The sequence below is a fragment of the Telmatherina bonti genome, assembly GCF_933228915.1.
Source record: "Telmatherina bonti genome assembly, chromosome: 15".
Taxonomy (NCBI): domain Eukaryota; kingdom Metazoa; phylum Chordata; class Actinopteri; order Atheriniformes; family Telmatherinidae; genus Telmatherina; species Telmatherina bonti.
The window spans coordinates 14,320,994-14,343,926 of NC_136613.1; the positions used below are offsets into that span (position 1 = coordinate 14,320,994).

Here is a 22,933-nt window from a genome sequence, read left to right on the forward strand (position 1 = left end):
CTTTAATTATGTTGTTGCATCACTGTGTCTGTATCTACCTCTATACAGTAAATAACTTCTGATATACTCTTAGGCCTGCAGCTTTCTGGGGGAATCTTGTAATCAAACGATAATAGGTATTACTATACTGAGGGCCGGGGGCTTTTTCTTTGTGCAATAAAGGCAATAAAAATGGGTTTGTCTAAAATATTAAAAAAACATTCCTGTTCTTTAATGTGTGTTTACAAGGAATACAGGACAATAACACAATGTCTTCATAATTGTTTGGCAGAATTTAAAGGTATAGGAACTTTATTAGCTTTGCACTGTTTGCTCATAATTTTGTGCGCTCTGTCTTTACTAAAGAGATTTGTACCAGGCTCCAAAGTAAAATGTCAATATGGTGAAAGAATGTGTGATATATTTTCCTAAACCAAATCTAACTGTTATTATTTCTTACCAAGCAGATTCAGTGCTTAAACCTTATCAAATAGTGAGCATAAATAAAAGCTGAAATCATAAGATACGTGGTTGAACTGAAGTTACTGACTGGTAATCTTGTTTTTCTGTCACCCAATAAAGTGATCACAAGCTTTTTTTTATTTGTAAGACTGCTTTGTTGGTTGTTGTTTTTTCTTAATGCTGTGAAAGGATCCTTCTTCACAGAAATTTCACTGACGTAAAAAAAGACAAGTCAGTGCACCACAGAACAGCAGTATTTCATATCTATATGGTCTTTATTAAAGACCATTTGAAGACTCTTCAAACAAACAAAACATTGGTTCAATGAATTAAATTACTGTGTCATATGTAACCTTATCTTACAGTTAGCTACAGTATAGCCAATTGCTGATATATTTGTATATGACTGATACAGTAAAGATAACTAAAGATGAATAACATTAGTGTAGAAAATTAACTCCGGGCAGTTTAATGAAACCATGCGGGAGCCTACATATTATGTTCATTTCTTGAAATGTTTTTCTCTCTGCTAACAATATGGTAGCATGCACTCACAATGAAACTGAGTTCTTTTACTATTTGACTTTAGTTCAACTTTGCTATTGTGTCTTGACATGATAAACAAACTATAAATTACACATTGGACGTTAAAAAAAAAATTAATTTATCTCTATAAACATAGACAGACTATAAAACGAGCAATTCATGTATTCTTAAATAGAATTTTGCTTCAGAATAGCTCCTTTTTTTCTCTCTATTCTGGGTTCAGATTTTGCATGTTTTACCCAAGGCTTTAATAGTGTGTCTTTTGTTATTATTTGGTGATTGAGTGCAAACAGTTGTGCAACTGTAAAACATACCTGATTACCCTTCAATACCGAGTAAACAAAGAAGCACATCACCATCTGTGCTGCCCAAGTGTATGGGAAGCGCAAATAACAAACACTTCCTCAGCAGTGGTGTGATGGGAGTTGAACTCAGAGCTGCTGACCAATGAGATGGAGGCTGTGCAATCATCCCAGCAGCAGCAGCATCATCATCAGTGTGAGTCTGTGTGTGTGTGTGTGTGTGTGTGAGAGAGAGAGAGAGAGAGAGAAAGAGGTAGTAGTTGGTTTAAACGGGGGGATCTGGACACCCTCTCAGAATTCAATAGGACCCTCTGCAGGCAGGCCGTGCTTTTTGCTTCCCTAAATGTGCTTTTTACCAAATGGAAGCAGAGGTCTTAAACCCCCAGATGATGGCAGACGTCAATGGCAACAATAAAATCACCAACGCGGAGCTGGAGGTGTTAAAGCTTCAGGAATTGGTCCGAAAATTGGAGAAGCAAAACGAGCAATTGCGGACAAGAGCGAACGCTGTAAACAATTGCTCCATCGGCCCTCATCTCCAGACCTCGCTGTCGTGTCTGCATGGGGTTACAACGTGTTCCAGTGACAATTTCTCCAGTAAATATGAGACTTCAAGTCCGACACGGTCGCATACGTGTGTCTCTGCGCCTCCGGGTCTTGCAGAGGAGTCTTTCGCCTATTTTCAGCCGACCTCGGTGTCTCCCGACGTCGCTGTGGAGGACAGCGGCGCCGCTGGTGCCGCGACTCTTTTGGATGAGGTTGACATTTTGGACCTCAACATCGTGCTCCCTGTTAGGGAGCCTGATAGCTGGTAACCACTTTTGTTTATGTCAGCCACATTTTGTATGTTTGTGAATGTCACTGTTGTTTGACAGACTCTAATAGGAGCTTAACATGATGCCACAAGACAGTCAACAAGCCACATTTTTAGGATTGTCTGTGTAATAATGCTGCCCTACCACGTATCCTTTTATTGATTACATTATTGATTTTTCTCCTAGTGTAGTAGAGTCGCAAAAAATGGCAAGCAGTAATTTTTACAGGAGGAAAAAATACCAAAATAGACCTGACACAAGCTGAATCTCAGAAAGCATGGTGCGTGCAACATTGGTAGCTATTTGAAGAAAGGCTGCTCTTGGATGAAATTAGAAACAATGAACCCCTTAAGACTGTGATCAAACAGCTCAGCTTTGTGTGTGGTTTCAGCCTCAGGCTGAACTACTTTGAAGCACAGTTGCTGCTGACTTGGGTAGCTCACACACTGACATCCTGACTGCTGATCCGTTTCAGGCGTTATGTAGGCTATCTGATGTGATGATGTGGAAAATGTAGCACACAGTTGAGTGCAGCACTGCTGGGATACAGCCCTCATCTGCAATTCTGGTATATCTTTACTTCATTTAACATGACAAGTTGACCCTTAAGTCAGTAAAATACTATGGCCTAGTTAATGTATAAAATATCATTTTTACTTAGTGTCTACTTTGACAAAGAAGTGACTAATTATTTAGTTAAATACAAGAAAAACATTTCATTGTAATTTACTTTTTGTTTTTTTGTTTTTTTTTTTTATATAAAACTCAAATGGCACACACTATCTGTGTATTTTCATTTCTTTTTCTTTCTTGATTATTAATTTATTGGGCATTATGGTGCAAGAAACATTCAGGAATAAAGAAAAGTTTGTTCTGTTCTCTAACTAAAGTGGTCAGATGTGTTCTCATGACAACAGGCATTATTATTTTTAGCCTTTTATCTGACTGTTAAAGATTTAAGATTTTACAAATACAATCAACTATTAGAAGCTATAGACTTTGAATTTTTTTTTTAAAGACTTACTTATTTGGCCTGAACCCAATATTTGATTTATTTTCTGTTTATTTTCTTACCTGTGATTTAAGTAATTATTTCAGCAGTCATTTCGCTGCAGACCCTTCAAAGTCTTGCAGTCATGATAACATCATACCAGGGGCATTTCCTGGAGCTGGGGACATTGGGGGCTTAGCCCACAGCTTTGTAGAGAAATCTCAGTGAACCAATACTTTAAAAAGCTTTTTATTTAAGTCAGCAGTGGGACTGTTCCATCTTCTCTGTCCAGGACCTCTGTGAGATTTTTCAGATTTGTTTTTGTATGATAAATAATGATACCAAAAGCTCATCTTAAAAGGGAACTCACCTTTGCAACATGATTAGCCTTCAAGTGTCATTTTTTGGGGGGATATTGGCTTAGTTATATAGTTTAATTATGAAATATGCTACTCAAAGGTTTAATTGTATGAAATCTATCCTTTCATAGTTGGATATTATGCCTGCATCCAAATATTTGTGTATATGAAAAACCTATAATGCAAACATCATGAAAACTTTTTATTTTCCTGAGTAAATCTTGGAAATGCAAAGCGACGGGTCAGGTCATTCAATTATATGATAGTTAAACATTCAAAATAAATGCCTTGTTTAGTCTAGTGGTATACTCTGATTTGTCCCTCCCAGTCTGTTTACCTGTTTCATATGCTGGCCCAGTCTTGCTGTTCATTGGCAGTGAGCACAAGTTAAGAGGTGCCTCTCTTTTTTAAACAAAAAAAAAAAATCATTTGAAGTCTATTTTAACTGCTGATAATGTCATATATTGGTCATATTGTTGTACCTGTGTTGCATTCACTGAAGCCAGGAAATTATAAAACTACTTTCTTCTTTAATGTGATAGGGCGGTTCAGTTAATTTATTCCATCTGGGATGAAAAATCATTCGGGGCTTGATGAGAAATTTTCGGGGCTAGAGTCGGGAATGACCAGGCCAGGCGACGCCACTGGGTCATATATATATATATATATCACAACCTGACATTTGGTTTATCATTTTTATTTTCCCTCCAATGGTTTTATAAATTTCAGTGCTGATCTTGTTAACTTTTTTAATCTTCCATGGTAAATGGGCATTTGGGTTTTACCTAAATAGATTTCACTTTAATTGTCAATGTTGAGTAACACTCATATTTTTGGGCTGAGATCTTTAGTTCCAGTGTTTGTGAAGATTTCCCTGCAGATAAATACAATAGCTTTTTGCTTTTATCAGTGACTGGGCTGTTAAGGCCACAACTGGTACAAGACTTCCTAACTGGTGATTGTGCTTTGTTTGCAAGGTTGTATGTAAGTCCCAAAGCCAAACTGCAGATTGAGAGTGGCCTCAGCCCTCTCAAGTGGTGCAGGCAGGTCCTGGACCACCCTGGGCCCGAGGTGGAGCTGGCTAAGATGACTTTCTGTCACAGACTGGACCAAGGTACAGTGTATTTTCTTCTCAGATTACCAGCCACATCCAGACATCTGGCACTTTGGCAGCTGACACGAGATCATAAGCTGTGACATCAAATGTCATCACGTGCAACAACATTTCTGCTAGGACATCTGTGCTCATTTGTAACACCCATTTGATAAAAAAAAAAAAAAAAAAAAAAAAAAAAAACCTCCACTGAGGCTCACATCTGCCTTTTTCTCCTGCATTGCTAATTTATTGATGATTTTAAGATTATTTATGGTATATTTCTACAGCAAACACGTGTCAAGGCAGTATTGCTAAATTGACATCCATCACTTCATTTTCTTAACCACTTAGTTCAATTCAGGGTCACGGGAAGCTGGAGCCTATCCCAACAATCACTGGACAAGAAAGCAGGGTACATCCTGGGCAGGTCACCAGTTTATCACAGCTAAATTGCCTGAACAATTTTGGATGAATTATATGTGGTTTCTGCCTTCTTAGAAAATGCTGCATAATCTTGAATGGATATAGCAGATGATAATATCCAGTTTTAAGGATATTTTTTATAATCTAGGATAAGGGATTATTTAGATTATTGAATGATAACATATTTATTATACATATTTGAACTACACATACAGTTTAATTGTATATTACTATATAACATTTTATGTTGGACCTACTTTTAGCTCTCCAGTCTCCACACTGTTGCATGGGAATATGGTTACCATAGAAACCATGCTTACATTAAGTGGATTTTTTAAGCAGATTTGGCCAGCACTCGCTGTTCCAATAGCCTTCATAAGATACTCTTATGCTGTGAAAGCACATACTTTTGCATGCTTGCATGACTATATGCGTGCACAAGCGAGCTTTGATTTTAAAATCCAAAACATTTTGTTGCGATCAAATATTCTTTTGTCAAGGACATGAGTCTACACTGCAGTGTAGATGTTCATTGGTTTGTGCGGGTGGTTCAGCCTCCTCATTTTTTTCTCTAAAGTTGTATTCAGTGAAGGCTGGCTCTTCTCCTTAGAGTCCTGAATGCATCCTTGTGTCTCATGTAGAAGTAGTTGCTTGTGTAACTTGCACTGAATGCCAGTTTTATCCAGTAGTGGTTGAGCTTAATTGTGTCAGGAATGCCAAATGCTCCACTTTGTCAAGCGAGCACCTCTCAGACTCTCAATTAGTGGGAGTAAACTCAGTGTTTATACACTCAGCTGAGGCAAATTTACACACTAATAATGAGCATTAGCCTGAAAAATAACAGTGTTACCTTAAACCAAATTTAGAAAGTGTAGCTGATTTGTTTAACTGCAACATATTACGGATTTACTTAATTTTATTCAGTACTGACAAGGAGTGTTGGAATTACAAAAGGCACCCTGTATTTTCAAGCTTTTCATGCCAGTTTTTGGCTCACAAACATAATTACATTTAAACCTTTATGCAACAAATGAGTTACTATTAACCTTTTGAATGCATCATGTCCACAACAGTGGACACCTATTTAAACGCTGTTTTTTTTTTTGTTTTTTTGCAGAATGTTAAGTGGATGTATTTGCAAATTTGCCAATTCACTGGACATTAGGAGAGTCATCCAACATACTGCCACTTACTGAAGAATAAACAAACATAGTATAAAACTTCATATATGCACATACATGTAATTACTAACTTTACTTCAGTGATAAATGGGAAAAGAGAATGATACTAGTCAATTTTGATAAAAATATTTTCTATTATATTAATATGACAATATATTATTTTAGAAATATTTTGATAGAATAGATCAAATAAACATTCTAAGTATAAAGTCTAATAATATTAAAGACAAAGAAAAGTCTCTCTGTACATGTCTGTAGAAGTCAAATATTGGCTGTGAAAAAACATGGCATTGTTTTTTAATAGTTCGTGCATCAGTTAAAATACTTAACATCACAAAGCACAAGTTAGCTGTGTAAAATGAAATCAGTACAGTGGTAATTTAAGCAACCTCCATGACCTGAAAGTAGTCCAAACAAGATCTAATTCCATTTTTGGGAATGTGATGTAGCCTACATGCACAATCCCCGCTTAACCTTAGATCCGTCAAAATAACAAATCTGAGCTTTAGCCCAATAAGCCGCAGTGGTAAGCTAAACCCCATCTTACTGTATCTACCTCCTCTGACCCAATCATTTACAACATCAATACTGATCTACAAGAGGCAGATTAACATTGATCAGACTTTTAAAATGTATAAATCAGTGTGCTGTATGTGGTTTTACATGGTGAAGCAATCAGACTAATATGTCATTTGCCTCAATCTTGTCTTCAGCCAAGCGGTGGCGAGGAGTCTCCTCTCTCCGTCCATACAGCTGCATAGAGGGGCTGTCTACCCTCAGCTGTCCTGTCCTGCCTTACACTAAATCGACTGCACTAACTGACACCCCAGGTAACAAAAAGGCTTGCTTGTAACTCACACTAACAACAGTCACTCTGATAAGCCTGTGAGGCGTATTTGTTTCTTGATCATGAGCACAATTTATCCAATTCTGGACTTTTAAAAAAAATCCTGGACATCATTGGTTTTAGTTCAACATGTTCATGATTTTTTTTTTAAGAAAGCCACATGATGCACCATTATGCTTTCAATTGGATGGATTTTTATATTACTGTAACTGTTTAATCAATAATTTCACCAAATTGCAACCTGCAAACTTTTTGTCATTTTAATCTTTTTTTTTTCTTTACAAAAAAAGCCTTTATTCATTTGCTTCTGTTGTGTGTGCTGTATTAAATCTTTGCTTAACAGAATAATTGTGATGATGTTGTTGTCAACATTTCAAAACCTAACAATATAACAAAATATTACTGCAATGGTTTACTAAATTAAGGATGATTAGCTTACATTTGGCAAATTGCAACGTTAAAAATTGAAATCCGTCAAATTTAAAATAACTCAAATCCAATGTTCCATGGTCAAAATTAATCAGAGTTCAGTGCCAAAACAATCTGTTGCTTCCAAAATACTTTTGGACCCCGTTGTATAAACATAACCTAGATTTTTCAGCGATTTGCAGTTTACAATCAGATTACAGCAAATTACAGGGAAGAGATTATAAGGCAATACTCCAAAGAGAGATGAGAGAAGCAGTCTTGAACTCTGCCAGAGAAAAGCTGAATCAGCCTGTTCATCTATATTGTATATGTTACCACTAAACCCGGGGTTTAATATTATCTCTTGTCTTTGGTGTGTTTCTCTCTTCTGAAGCCACATTGTCATCATCTGGCCAGTCTTTTACCCAACCACCTCTCCCACTCCGGGCCAGCTGCAGTCTCAGTGACAGAACGCCCACCTTCCTGTCAAACTCCGCTCTCCACAGTAAGCCTCCAACAAAAACACAACCTCTCTCACAGTTAAAACATCTTGTTAAAGTTAAAGCATCATTGTTTGAGTCCTTAGTAGTGAAACATCTAAAAGATGAACTACGTAACTTGCTGACCTTAAAAATCTGCGTTCCGGACATGTTTGACAACACAGTGAAATCTATCATGTGCATTTCTAGAGCCGCTGCTCCCCAGCAGCGCCCAGAGGCTCAGAAACCACACTATACAACCTTAACATCTGGGACACGACATGATGTTTCGCTTCACAGTATAATAAGAAACTGGCTGTTTTGCACACGCAGTGTCACTGATTCAGAAAAGAAACACAAGATTAAAAGAGAGAAAGAACAAAACAAGAGTCATTTTAAGATCGTCTTTTGCTGGGTGGAAAGAGCTAACAGGTCAGGTAGGATGCAAGATGGATGCCAAATTAATTAGTCAACGATAGGAGGTGTGTGACTGGGAAAATGGCAAAAGTTCTGTAGTGTGTCTTTAAGACCAATGCCTCCCTTCTTGTTTTAGACGTGACTCGCCGTCATGCAGCCATCACCCCCCAGTCTTCCCTGGACAGCGAGGTGGGTGTGTCAGAGCTGGAGGACGACTCCATCACTATGAGCTACAAGCTGCAGGACATGACAGATGTGGAAGTCATGGCACGACTCCAAGAGGAGAGTGAGTTAACTATGAAAGCATGTTTGTATACAAAACATGATAATATGAAAAAGTAGGGACATTCTCTTTTAGTTCAAAAGCTTTCACGTCAGGGCATAATAGTAAATCATCCTTTTCCACTTTCCTTTACCTTGTTGCTTCAGGTCATTAAGTATTCAAACGCATCTGTTCATGGAAAGGTCTCTTGAGGTTCTGCTACTAAATTTCCATCAAGTTGAGGTTTGGACTTTGATTGGCCTCACATTTGATTCTAAAATCATGTCCAAACTGAGACGAGTTTAGGTGTCTCAATGTTGTTTTGACATTTTATGTACAAACAGGAGGAATTATGGGAGTCTTAAAACACGAGTCATCAAACTGGATAATAATGAACAGTGAATAATTCTAAAAATCTAAAAAGAATTTTTGTGTTTAAAATCCAAATGCTTCTTTCCTGAAACATTGCCCCTTATCTGGCTTAAACCACATGCCCAAACCACAAGGTTGTCGAAAGTCTTTCCTCCTTGTTTCCTCTTTCTGTTTATAATTGAGATTTTCAGACTTACTGATGATTAATTAATCAAGTGCATATAATTATCACTACATGGATGCTACCTGTTATGGAAGCAGTGAGGGTATTCTCAGTTTTCACACGCTGCCTCTGTTTTTTTGCTCAGCTTTTGTCAAATGAATGTTGACGGAGTGCAGTGTGTTGTGTTCTTTTTCATCTGATCTTGTATTTACCTGCTTTCAACACCGGATTTTAATTATGCTTTGAAACATAACCTTGGAATTGACTAAAGATTAACTTTTTTCCACAGAACTGCATTTAGGGAAATCTGGTCAAAGTTACTGCAAACTGCAGACACAGTTATATATGGGGCATATTTCACTGAGTAAGTAGTGTTTGTGCTGCAGGTTTGCAAAAAACGCCATCTCTAGCTTTGCATTGAGACTGAAATGGATTACTTCTTTATATTTCTGGTGATTGGTTGAATTTCAGATAAATGTTTGACCTTTAATCGGTTGAACTTGAATAGACAGCTATTAAATTATGCAAGAGATTTGAGAACAACTTCCTGGATCTGACTGATGTACTGACGCAGTAACTGAATAATGGATGAGAGGAAATGTATCTCATGCTGAAAGGGGTTCAGTTTCATGTTTTCCTCAGATAAAAGCGTTGATCTATCACCCTGTAGGTCTCCGACAGGACTACGCCTCTACCTCAGCCACAGCCAGCCGCCGCAGCTCCAGCTTGTCGTTGCACTCCCTCAGGCGCAGCGAGTTGGATCTGGAGGAGGAGGATGAGGAGGACGAGGGGTACGACCAGCTCCCTCCTCCTCAGCCTCGACTTTTTCGTACAGGGTCTATGCAGCGGGGCAACTTGCCCCACTCTCACACATTCTCCAGTATCAGAGACTGCAGACGCAGCTCAGCCACCCCTCAGTTTTCACTCAGTGGACTCTCTCAATTGTCTGGACCCTCCAGCCTGATCACAGAAGCACACACAGTGTACAGAGGCAGCACAGGTGAGTGTTAAATGAATTCCTTATCCTCTTAGAGTTGCAAGATCCCTACGTATCTTACAAAATAACCCCGGGCTGCTGTATAACCAAAGAAAAAATCAGCTTTTTATTGAAACCCCTTTAATTTGTTTGCTTGTTTTGTATTCCTCATAGAATAATATAGTTTAAGTAATAATTCTAACAGCATGCATTAAAGAAGAAGATCTATGCCAAGAGTTATAAAGCAACATATAGTGGCTGGTTAGCTCAGCTTAGCTTTGGAAAAAAAAAAAAAAATCATATTAAAACAGGGAAGATGGAACAGCTTCTCCGCTCTCTACAACATCAGGCTGTTCCAGTCATGTTGGAACTGAAGGTGAAAAACTTCCACTTACAGTAAAAATCTGATCAGACTTGTTGATGTTGTTGCATAGACAAGCTACGAAGAAGCATGCCCAACCTCATCCGAGCTCCTAGCATGCCTAGTGTTCCCAGTATTCCATGCCTGACTTCCCCTGCCAACCCACCCTCACACGGCCCTTCCTCCTTGCCAACGATGCCTTCCCTCCGGAGCAGTCAGAGCTTTGATTCCTCCAATGGGCTTGCACGACTTCAGTCCTCCAGTAAGATGCTCAACTTTATATCTTTTGAGACCTGCACACAGCTTATTTTTGTGCACAAGTAAAATTTAAATATACAACTGTATAGTCTGAGTTCCTGGCATTAAAATGAAGTGCAATGAAATACATCATATCATCTAACTGCTCCCTTGCATTGCTTCAGTTCCTTCCCCAGGTCAGCTCGGCCAGCGAGTCCAGAGTGTGGGAAACTTCCCCACCACTCCTCGACACCCTTTAAAAGCCACAGCCTATGTCAGCCCAACGGTACAGCAGGGCCCCACCTCCACCTCTCTGTCCACCTCCGCTAGTTTAAACTCCATTTCCAGCAGCGCTGCACTGCCTCAGCCCCTCAAACCCAGCATCAGTTTGCTGCCACAGGCCCTGAAAGCAAGCACCAACCAGTCTGCTGCCCCACGTAGTTCCCTTCCTCGACCAGCCTCCTTCGTAGGAGCCAGTGGAGTTCCACGTGCAAGTAAAATCACGCAGCATACACGCAGGTGAGGGAAGAAAACACTGATTCAAACACTTCATAATACAAGTCTTGATGAGCACTGCTGCCATTGTAAACAAAATGCTGTAGAACCCTTTAGTGGCATGTAAGTTTAAAGATTAAAATTCCAGTCGAGCCAGAAACTAGTGAGCTTTTTTTTTTTTTCAACTTTATCCTATATTGCTACAATACGATATTTAACCAGAGTAGTATTTTCTCATACAGAGGATAATGATCATTTCACACATGACTTTCAGCTTTGTTTCTGAAAGAAGTGATGACCGACACTACATATTTTGTCTGGAATAAACCGATTAGCTCTATTTCTTGTTTTTGTACCATAAAAATAATATAGTATAAATATTAAAGTGTTTATGACAGTCTGTTGTGATCAATTGACTAAAGAAGCACTCATCGCATAATCTGATAAACTATCTTTTAAGTTATTTTTGTATGCAAAAAAATGAAAATGACTGTTTCCATCTGCGATAATCATATAAGATTTTGTCAGTTAAGTATTTTCTACTTAATTAAGAATTGTGTTTAGCCTTATTTTAAACAAAACAAGGTATATATTTACCCTCCACTTATTTATCCTAAAGTCCCTAAATCTTCATGGCATATATTTAGCAAAGTGTTAGAAATTTAGTTTAGTCCAGTATGACATGATATAATTGCACATTCGCTGCAGATTTGTTGGCTACACATCCATGATGAGAATCTCCTGTTCCACCAGATCCCATTAGTTTGAGATCTGTGGAGGCCATTGGAGTGCAGTGACCTCACAGTCACGTTTAACAAACCAATTGGAGATGATTTGAGCTTTGAGACATAGTGCATTATCCTGCTGGAAGTGGCCATCAGAAGATGGCCAATTGTGGTCATAAATGGATGAAAATAGTCAGCGGCAAGACTCAGAGAGGATCTGGTATTTATATTACACTTCTTTTGGACTAAAAGGCCCAAAATGTGTCAGGAACATTTGGTGTGACTCATCCGCTTCAAGATTCAACATGTTGTGTGTTCAGAGATGATTCTTCATACCTTGTTAGTTCTAAATAGTAATAACCTGAGTTATTATTGCGCTTTTATCATCTCCAGTCAGCCCATTCTCTTCCGACCTCTGTTATCAACATGGCATGCATCTTGACAACTGCTGTTCACTGGATATCTTCTCTTTTTTAGATCTTTTTTTTTTTGTAAATTTTTGATATGGATGTATGTGAAAATCCCAGTAGACCAGCACTAACACCCATGCCATCTTCAAAGTCACTTTGAAGGTGGTGTGGGTTTGAACTTCAGAAACTCATCTTGACCATGCTTACATTAAATGTACTAGGTTGCCATATGATTGGATGATGAGCCTTTTGTGTTCAAAAGAAACTAAGCAGCTGGACTTTCCAAAGTCACCAGTGAGTGTATGTCATATTTAACATGCATTGCAGTCCCATAAAATATTTATCTTTAATGAATCTGAAATGCTTTATAAAAACAAACATATACAAAACCACTTACTCAGTGTGATGTGTTTGTTTCAGCTGAATTGCATGTTTTCGAGTCTGAATATAATATAGTACAACTAAAACTATGATGTTTGCAGTGTACTAAAAACTGAACTAATAATGACCTGACTTCACACTAACACTATGTTTTGGGAATTTTTTGTCTGTTACTTAGCAATATAAATAATGTACTCTCCTGTTTCTCTCTGCATTGCAAAGTTATGCCCTCTTATGCATTTCTTTGTCTTTGAATGGGGCAATTGGAAGTTGTTTTCAAGTTCAGGATTTTTTATAGACAGGACAATGCTACTAAATGTCAGTTTGGGCTATAAAAAGCTCCAACAGTTGCTCCTTCACACTCATTCCTGCTGCTTTCCATCTGCTTATCAGTATTTGTTTACATAGGATGAGAAGATAATACTGGTAGTAAGTATTTATATTAAACACAGTAAGCTTCATCCACCATTTTTTGGACGCTGTAAACAAAAAATTTGAAAGAAATTTGAGAACAAAAAAACACCAGGCCCTTCTAGTGTTAGTTCTACAATCATTTGGGACGATGCTTTTATCCAAAGTAACTTACATTTGATAAGAGAACAATAAACTTGATATGCAGGGCTTGTGGATGGGCAGAAGCCAGAGAGAACTCACACATACCCCAAGGGAATATGCAAACTTCACACAGAAAGGTCACTATTCAGACCTCCCCCCAACCAAGGCTCAAACCAGAAACCTTCCTGCTGTGAGGCTGCAGTGCTAACCACTACACCACTGTGAAGCCCACTTGTTATGGAGGAATGCTCCTTTTCAACTGCCAAATCCCTTATATTTTCTGATGTGACAGCCCAGACCTATCATTGTTAAGGGTATGTGTAACCAGCTACTGCAGAAACTGTTTGCACACTCTCTTGAAAATGTGTTCTGAAACTTGGACATGGGCATATTTGATTGTTTCATCATGTCATGAACACCAAAATGCAATTTATTAACAAAAATAATAAGATGATTGAGTATTCTGAATATTGTCAATGCCATTGATGGAAACTCATCTCTCAACCCAAACAATTAATAGTCCACTTCCAGGTGTGAGCCTCTCAAAAAATTATCATTTTTAAGTTTGACATTTTTAAATAACAGGTAACTCCTGTGCCATTTTTTGAAGTCCTAAATTATAACAAATAAGTCTGGTATGAAAGTTTGGCACAACTCATTTGCAATATTTACTTTCCCTGACCTCCTAGAAGTCCTGTAGGTTCTTCTTAAAGTGGAACTTAGCAACCAGTGGAAGTAGTTATATATTTTACTTGATTGTGCATTATTTAATATTGATTAATTAAGTAATTTTCTTCTTTCTGTCTGTAGTTTACTGACTCCTCCAAAGAGCCTGGCTGCTCTGAGTGCTCTGAGGGACGGCAGCTGGAAAGATGGCTGCTACTGAACCCAAATGAAGTTTGAGAGGTCCAAAGAGTAACATGACAATGGACCCAACTGAACCTGCCAGGAGGCTCCAAACCAAGTGACTGCTAATGCGAATAAAAAGCATTACTTCACAATGAAGAAGCAAGTGGAGATTGAGAACAGTATAAGTCCAGCGGGCTGGATCTTTATTAAAACATAGAAACACACAATGACAACATGCAATACTCCAATAATCAGTGGTTAAATATGAAATGGATTCCCATTTAATTTTTATTTTTACTTTTTTTACATTGTGAATTTAGCACAAATGGAAAGCTCTCTCATTCTGAAAGCAAAGAAAAAATGGACCCATGCTTTTGTAAATGCTTTTTAATGATTTCACATGATTAATTATGCAAGTATTGTTTTGTTATGTTTGGTTTTTATATGTTAGATATCAAAATGAAACTGAATTTGCAGTCAAGTTACATCCCGTGCCTGTAAAGTGATGTAATTCATATTAGTTATGAATTAGTTATGAATTATTGGCTGGACTGTGCAGCACTTTGGATCGGAATTACATAATTTACATGTTAAAACAAGTGATCTGCTATGTTACTGAAGTACAACATGCATTGATATTAGTGTACAAACTTTATCTTACAATTAGTTTCTTTTCATTTGCTGTTTACATTCCACTTTTGTCTTTTGAGAAATATACTCACTGCAGTGATATTGCACATTTAAGTCCCAATGCTTTTTATGGATGACAAGAAGATAGGGAGGAGGTTAATTTTTTTGAAGAGAATAAAACTTTTCAAGATAACTTTCTGTTGTTCCAGTTTTTCTCAAATGTACCTACAAGTAAAAGAAAGCAAGAAAATCTTTAAAAAAAAAAAAAAAAATACAATATAGAAATCTTTGAAAACATAACCAAAAAGGAAAGAAGATTGAGGAAAATCAAGAACAAACAACTCAGAAAACAACCCATTCATAGATTATGGATTATTTTGATTTGAAACATAAAATAAAGTTAAAAGAATAAAAATACAAATTCAAGACACATCAATTAAATTAACGGACAAATATCAATTTTAAGGTATTTCAGGATAAGACTACTTTTCAAATACTGAGAGGAATAATCTTTTTCACTTGTCTTTATTTACCCCATTATGTCATTGAAATAAATGGTCAAAAATGTAGGTTCCTCTGAGTTCATGAGGTTGAGACAAATCTGAATGTTGAGGGGCAATAATTGGTTTGTTTAGGATTACGCCAAAACAGTCACATTTCAGTAAAAGCTAAGACATAACAAAATACTTTAGTCTCCTCTTAAAATGAAACTATAGTAATATTACATTCTGTTTGTTTTTTTTGCAATATCTTTACTTAAATTGTGTATCAGAATAATCTTTTGCACCTCTTAGCCACTAACAGAAAGGACAGTAAAGAAAAATTAAAGAATGAAAACTCCTCTTTAATTACAAATTTGGTCATTAAATATTTGTAATACTGCAATTAATTAAACTGCCTTGTGAAAAATAAAAAAAATTATGTAACATGTAACCTGCTCTATAATTTGAAACGTTTAAAAAATGGATATCAAAAGTTAATTCCTCTTGTTTACATGGCAGTGAAGCATAGAGTTTCACCGGTCATTACCCTCACTTGGAGTTCAGAGGGAGAAAAGGGAAGTAATCTTTAACAAGCTTGCGTTTTCCGTTGTGTTTACAGTAAATCTCCCCAGTAACCCCTAAGTCTTGTACATTTTCATAAGCACATCTTATGGTGGGCATCTAAAATCTTTACCTGCTGCTTGGAATTTGGACTACAAATGCCTGATCTGTGACTTGACTGCTGAGTTCTAGGAATTTCTGATAATGCCCAACAAAGCTCAAGAGGTATGTGCGACCATTTTGCTTTTCAATACTATGCTTTTCAGATCACTGGGACATTTTGTATTGTTTTGTTGTATATCAGGATGCTGTGATCAACTTGAAGACCCTGCAAGAGATTTCCAGGCAGGTCGGCTTTGAGTGGACAGTTTTGGCATATGAGCTTGGTTTCAACAGAACCGAGATAGGGCGGTTCCATGCCAGCTCTACCGAGAAGAGCGTGCAGGCCAGGACCATGTTGGAAAGCTGGTACACCATGTTTGAAGCTTAATGCTGTGATGATAACAAGATCTGTGCAGTTTTTCTGTCAAAATCACATTCAAAGCCAATGTCAATTGATTGTTTAAAACTGTAGCATTCCTTATTAATTCAAATAGGTGCTTAAAACTGTACATATTATTTGTTTTGCAAGTTTCTTGTGTTTTGAAATATTTTTTGATCATTTAGGCTTTGACATTGGAAGTCTCTGACTCTAATAATCTCAACCACTTCAAAGGTATGAGAAGTCTTGGGACAAGCCCAATAAGACCAAGCTGCTGCAAGATGGACTGGAGCAAGCAGGCAGACGTGATCTGGCTGAGAAACTGCACTGCCTCCACTGGGGTCACCAGAAGCTGAGCAAAAGGGTGGAGCTTCCCTCTGCTTTCCCCTTTATCATCACAGTCCATAAGACCATTCGCAACCAAGACGCACTGCGCAGAATCAATGACCTCAACCGGAGATTCACTTAAAGGGACACAAATATTTCTATGTACCCTATGAAATGTACCTAAGTGACAAAATCTTCTTAAAATGACACATTGGAGGTTTTGTTTTTCTTGAGACACTAAAAAAAAGCAATTTATGATTTTACTATGGTTTGAACAATAGATGTGTTTATAGGTAAAATTTGTAATAGAAAAATAATTATTACCGGTAGTCATATTAAAATGGAAGGACAGATCCCTTGGACAGTGATGCGTAAAAAAGTTCCAATTTGATCTCCCAAAGATAAAAGAGGGGGTCCCTTCTTGGTCATTTTTCCATTCATTTTCTGATTTTGATGTTATATTTTACTATCTATGAATGATTTAGGTCATTTTGAGTCTTTGTAAATAAGACATATTTTGTTACTTTGTTGCTCTTTTCTTAGATTTGATCATATGTGATCTTCTCACTTTACATATACATATGTTTTTTGGATATTGTCCTTTTCTTCATAATTGTTTTGCATGTCTTCTAAAATTTTAATTTTATTCTAGTGATTTAGCCTCTCACTCGCTTGTATTTCTTTAAATGCATATATGTATGTATGTGTGTGTGTGTGTGTATATGTATATATATATATATATATATATATATATATATATATATATATATATATATATATATATATATATATATATATATATATATATATATATATATATACCAGTTTTCAATAATTTTGTTTCAATTAATATCAAAACTGAAATTTACACTTTTACAGCCATACGATAAAATCAAAAATGTAAAAAGAGAAGATAAATTTTTGTTTCAATATTAATTTAAACAAAATTATTGAAAATTAGTCATTACTATGTCTCGATCAACCAAACCCGTTGACCCAGTTTGACACACCAATCAAAAAAGGCGAAACCTCTCCTAGCAAGGTTTTTAGACCGTACACAGAGCCAAAGCGGAAGCCGTGCAAGATTGCCTTCAAAATAACATGCTTTTTTTTTTTAAATGTAAAATTAGAAAACTATCTTCGATTAAAGGAACGTTTCGATACTGAAAAATAATTATTGAAAATGACTAATTCATCTTTTATCTTAAAACTAGATTAGAAAGCTGCTGTTGGGAACCACACGAATGGAATATGCTTTTATTTTAGTATTTCCTTTCAAATATCTCTTTAGACATTGTCACTTGTTATGTTTCAGCTCTACTACTTAGGAGCGTCGAAAAAAATCGATGAAAACTGTCACTGTTCTGAAAGTGGTTCTTTACATATAATGCATAATTTCTGTGTGATTTCAATGCGATAACATTGTAGTTTAGAGACGGAGAAATGGTTTCAGAGGCGACTGTTTCGTCATTAAGTCGCTGGTAATGTATTATCCACAGCATATTTTGTGACATCCATCAACAAGCGGATGTGTCAGTATCGCTGCAGAAGCTCTGGTACGGTCGTGAGGATGTTTACCGCCTGACAGCTTCAATTTTGAGCTCCTCGCCGACATAAAACAGCATCTTGATCACTAAAGTTGCAGCAATGGCTTCGGCGCTGAGTTGCTTCAATGGACCCGAGGTGCTGGAGGATGTGAATCATGCTCGAGGTTTGATGAAAGAGCTGAAACTGCTCTACGACTGCAGGCTGCTTGGGGATGTTACTATTGGAGTGGAATATGAAGAAGAGTCTCTGGAGCAAAGCAGTGACCTGACCAGAGGTGACATTGGACAACTTTTCCTGTGCAGCAGGAACGTCCTTGCTGCTGCCAGCCCTTACTTCAAAAGCATGTTCACCGGGGGGCTCAATGAGAGCATGCAGGAGAGGGTCATCATCCGCGGGGTGGATTCTGAGTCCATGTCCGTCATCATAGATTATTGTTACACAGGCAGGGTGACCATCACGGAGAACAACGTCCAGAGACTGTACGCAGCAGCCAACATGCTCCAGCTCGAGTATATCAGGAAAGCCTGCTCCAGTTTTATGACAAGGAGGCTGGATCTCTCCAACTGTGTTGGGATACTGAAATTTGCAGACACCTATGACAATCCTGAACTGAAGGAGAATGCACAGGCTTTCATAGCCAGGAACTTCAGCCAGGTGTGTAATGGAGGATTCCTTTGCGAGCTGGACTTAGTGCAGCTGAAGGGGTTGTTGTCTCTGGATACCTTGGATGTGGACTGTGAGAAGAAGGTTTGCTCAGCTGCTTTACAGTGGATAGAGGCAAATGCGCCATTGAATAAAGAGGAAGCACTGCAAGCCCTGAAGTGTGTGCGCTGGAACTTATTTAGCGAGAAGGACAAGTGTTACCTGGAGAGTCTGATGGCACGACCTTTGATTGAGAAATGCCTGTCATCTTTTTTTAACAGGTCTACAGGGGACAGCTGTGGAATGTCAGCAGCTTTGGATGTACCAAAACACAGAATAGGTGTCAGCGCGAAAGAGATGATTCTTTTCTTTGGTCTACCGAATGACAACATAATGTGTTGTGACCCTTACTCTGAGGACCAGTATTTCATGGCTCCTCCTTTAGAAGATCTCAGTAATCAGGATTACAAGCGTTCGACTATGGAGTCTTTAATTGCCTGTGCAACACCTGAAAATAACCTTTACCTAGCTTCCCACCTCTCCAAACACTTCTGGCTGTACAATCATGTTCTCAACAGCTGGCAAGAGTTGGCAGAGAGACCACTGGGCAGAATACACTCAGGGATGGGCTACCTCAATGGGCATGTATACCTTCTTGGAGGAAGAAATCCAGTTACCGATGCCAGATTAAAGGAGGTAGAGTGTTACAGCATCCAGAGGAATCAGTGGACATTTGTGGCTCCTCTACCTCACTCTTTGGGTAAAATGCAGGTTGTGGCACTAAATGACCACTTGTATGTAGTGAACAAGAGGAGAATGCTTTGTTACGACCCAAAGAGGAACCGCTGGCGCCACTGCGGATCACTCAGAAGAGACAAGCTCCACAAAGCCTGTGTTTTCCAGAACCAGATCATCTGTGTGTGTGATATCCCCGTGGTGAAAGCCTACAGCCCAACAAGAGGGGAATGGAAGAGGTTGGGAGACATTCCTATTGATAGTCGTGCTCTGAATTATCAAGTAATACAGCACAACAACAAGCTGCTTCTCCTCACTCAGACGTTACTTCAGCACAACAAGAACAGAGTCCTCATCCATGAATATGACCCTGAGAAGAACACATGGAAAAACATCATGGCGGTGTACGTGTCCACCTTGGGACCTGTCTGTGTCTCAACTCGCGTGTACCCAGCATGTCTGGGCTATGCTCACAGCTTCTCCACAGAGGAGGACGATGACAGCGGCTCAAGTGCTGACTGGGACTTGGATGGGTTGACAGATGCAGACTCTGATTCTGGCAGCTCAAGCTCTTTCTCAGATGAGAACTGGTAGTAAAGTGTGTGTGTGTCCAAAAAAAAAAAAAGAAAAGAAAAAGTTAAGCATATTTTAAGATTTAATGGGATTTTACAGGGTGTGTTTTTTTTTGTTTTGTTTTTTGTCTACCAAGGGAGGTCACAGTATTATTACTATGTTAAAGGTATTATTTAACTTAAAAGCACAAATTGGTTGCTTGCAGAAGACTACTTGAATCAGCTGTAACATTAAAACCATTGTCAGATAAAATGAATGATGCTTATGATTCCTTTACAATGCCATGTTTTGATGAGAAATATTAGGGTCTGGTTTTTATATGGCTGTTACTTAAGAACTACAATCTTACCACACTCCCTTTTATGGCAGTTTTGTTGTTCCAAGATGACTTCAGCCTTCTACAGCTGGACAAAATTAAAAAAAAATAATAAAGCTGCCTCTAAGCAACTCAAAAACATCCCATTTTTCAATCTGTATATCTTTAATTTTTGTATTTTTGCCATTAACCCTCTGATTTCCTATGTGACCAGAGGAGGTGAATATGAGACATTCAGAAAGGGGAATTAATATTCCTACAAACAAAAGGTGATATCTCTATAGGGGATTGTTTTAAATCCTCATCAGGTAATCATTAGATGGCTTTTGGTTACAGCCTCCTAATATATATTGACTAATTTTATACAAAGTAACCACAGAGATAAGATGCCATGCTTCACTTTATGCCAGTGTTACTGAAGATGAAAGATACAACTGTGCATCATATATTAGTATTTTAAGAATTGAGATACCCTGTGAGAGTATTGAGATCCATTTCTGGGTTGCAGGCAGGAGAAAAAGGAGGCCTAAACTAAAAATAAGAAGGATCTGTTGACAGAGAAAGGAAAGTTTCTCTGGATCTTAACCTCATTAATCAGCCACTGGATAATATGCGTTTGACTGAATGAAGCCCCATTCTACAGCCTGCTGAACCTAAAGGATTTTATCCGCATATCTGAATGCTAGACATCACAAGACAGTTCTGTTTCATTAGTATTTAAAGTACATTACTAACACAATTAAGTGGTTTGAATGTTGTAGTTAATTGTACATCTCAAAAATGTAGATAAAAGCAAAGTTGGCATCATATGTTATATATATATATGTTATATATATATATATATATATATATATATATATATATATATATATATATTTAATATATATATATATATATTTAATATACATACATATATATATTTAATATACATACATACATATACATATATATACATATATATATATATATATATATATATATATATATATATATATATATATATATATATATATATATATATATATATATATATATATATATAATGTGTGTGTGTATGTGTATTACAGTAAGGACAGGTGCCAAGTAGGAAGGGCTTTGTCCTTGATTCATCAAGGACCCATGATTACTCAATAACTCAAGAGAAGTGACTGCAGGTTTAAGATGGATAACTAGACCTGCAAGGAAAACACTTTCATTGCAGAGAAATCTTTTTTAAGTAGGTTTTTCAAGTGTTTGCTACATTGTCATTGCTAATGTCTTTACTTCCACTCTTGCTTTCCTGACTTTGACAAGTAAAAGCTGTTAAAGAAGAGAATCCTCATCTAACTCTCTTCAGCTGAGACTGTGTTAACTATGGGGACGGTTAATTAAAAGATTAAATGCACACTTGGATGGAAAAGAAATCATCCATGTGTGCATGGAACTATGAAACCATGGTTTAGCTTGGCAGCAGGTAATTAATGGCAGTAGCTCAACTTTAAGACCTATAAATATGAGTATGTGCCAATGTAGACCTGTAGACCATGATGTATTTTCCCATAAAAAACTATAGTGAGGAGAATAGTTAATAATTTTCCACTGTTCGGCTACTTGACTACTCATTTTAATCTTTGTATCATTTCCCCAATTTTCCTTTATGAGTGACTGAGCTGTCTCCTAAAAAGTTTTTTTTTCTGTGTTTTACAAATGAATACACTGATGTTTACTTTTAGTGTCAACAAATCTACTAGAACTTGGAGATATTTAAAATATAAAGAAAATTACCCATGCCAAATAATGTCCTGTATTACTTGCAAACTAAAATGAAATCAGTAAAGGGCCCCTTTAATCCTTTAACAATCTCTGTTGTGTTAAATATGAACATGTTTGTGACAAAATAATTGTATTTATTAAGCTTGAACAAAAAATGTGCATACAGTTGCCCTGAGCTTGTGTAAAATCATAACCTCTGTGTCAAGCAGCTCAAGTGCCTGATGTTTATGACCTGAAATACAACTGGTCAAAAACAGGGCTTTATATATTGTGGTCTTTTTATATGATGCAACACACAGCCTGAGTTGAGAAACTACTGTGTTAAGTGTACTGTGCACCCTCTCAGGTTTAGGCTTTCTCAAAAGCCTGTTTGCCATGATTGAATTTCTTTTTGTTTAACGAATAGACTGATTTGATGACAGATTATATGTTTAATAACATTTATTTTAAAGTATTGGGTGTTTTTATATCTATATTTTTATTTAATGTCTGTTATAATAAGAAATTGAAATATAGTGTTTTGGATTTTGAGAATCATTTGGTCCTGATTAATTGGGTTATGTTTTGTTGACATGTCTTAACACTGTTTAGAAAGCCATTGTCATCACCAGGCAAGCTCTACACTTGTTCATCAGTTCAGAGTTTAAATGAGGTTTCTGATCTGTCTATTCTACTACTTACTAAAGAAGTGGATAACATGTCTAGATTAAACACTTCAAGGACTACATGGAACATAAAAGCTTTTTTTCTTTCTTTTTTTATAGTAAATTTAGCTGGTTGTGTATTATAAACTGG

At 37.2% G+C, this 22,933-nt stretch overlaps 3 protein-coding genes across 3 annotated transcripts; all 3 read left to right on the forward strand.

The window, feature by feature from the left end:
* Window positions 1–1,648: 1,648 nt before the first annotated feature.
* slain1a (SLAIN motif family, member 1a) lies at window positions 1,649–14,128 on the forward strand (the record flags this gene model as incomplete). Its single annotated transcript, XM_079253822.1, has 9 exons — window positions 1,649–2,100; window positions 4,432–4,568; window positions 6,868–6,984; window positions 7,804–7,914; window positions 8,442–8,591; window positions 9,773–10,102; window positions 10,513–10,701; window positions 10,862–11,195; window positions 14,053–14,128. 9 exons carry the CDS (start codon window positions 1,649–1,651, stop codon window positions 14,126–14,128), a joined length of 1,896 nt encoding a protein of 631 aa, XP_079109948.1.
* A 1,840-nt stretch (window positions 14,129–15,968) lies between these two features.
* LOC306766813 (uncharacterized protein) lies at window positions 15,969–16,714 on the forward strand (the record flags this gene model as incomplete). The annotated part of the gene is made up of 3 exons (XM_079254663.1): window positions 15,969–15,989; window positions 16,069–16,232; window positions 16,480–16,714. 3 exons carry the CDS (start codon window positions 15,969–15,971, stop codon window positions 16,712–16,714), a joined length of 420 nt encoding a protein of 139 aa, XP_079110789.1.
* A 1,505-nt stretch (window positions 16,715–18,219) lies between these two features.
* kbtbd7 (kelch repeat and BTB (POZ) domain containing 7) lies at window positions 18,220–20,091 on the forward strand (the record flags this gene model as incomplete). Its single annotated transcript, XM_079254472.1, has 1 exon — window positions 18,220–20,091. The coding sequence occupies one exon, from the start codon at window positions 18,220–18,222 to the stop codon at window positions 20,089–20,091; it is 1,872 nt and encodes a 623-aa protein (XP_079110598.1).
* Between the last annotated feature and the right edge of the window lie 2,842 nt (window positions 20,092–22,933).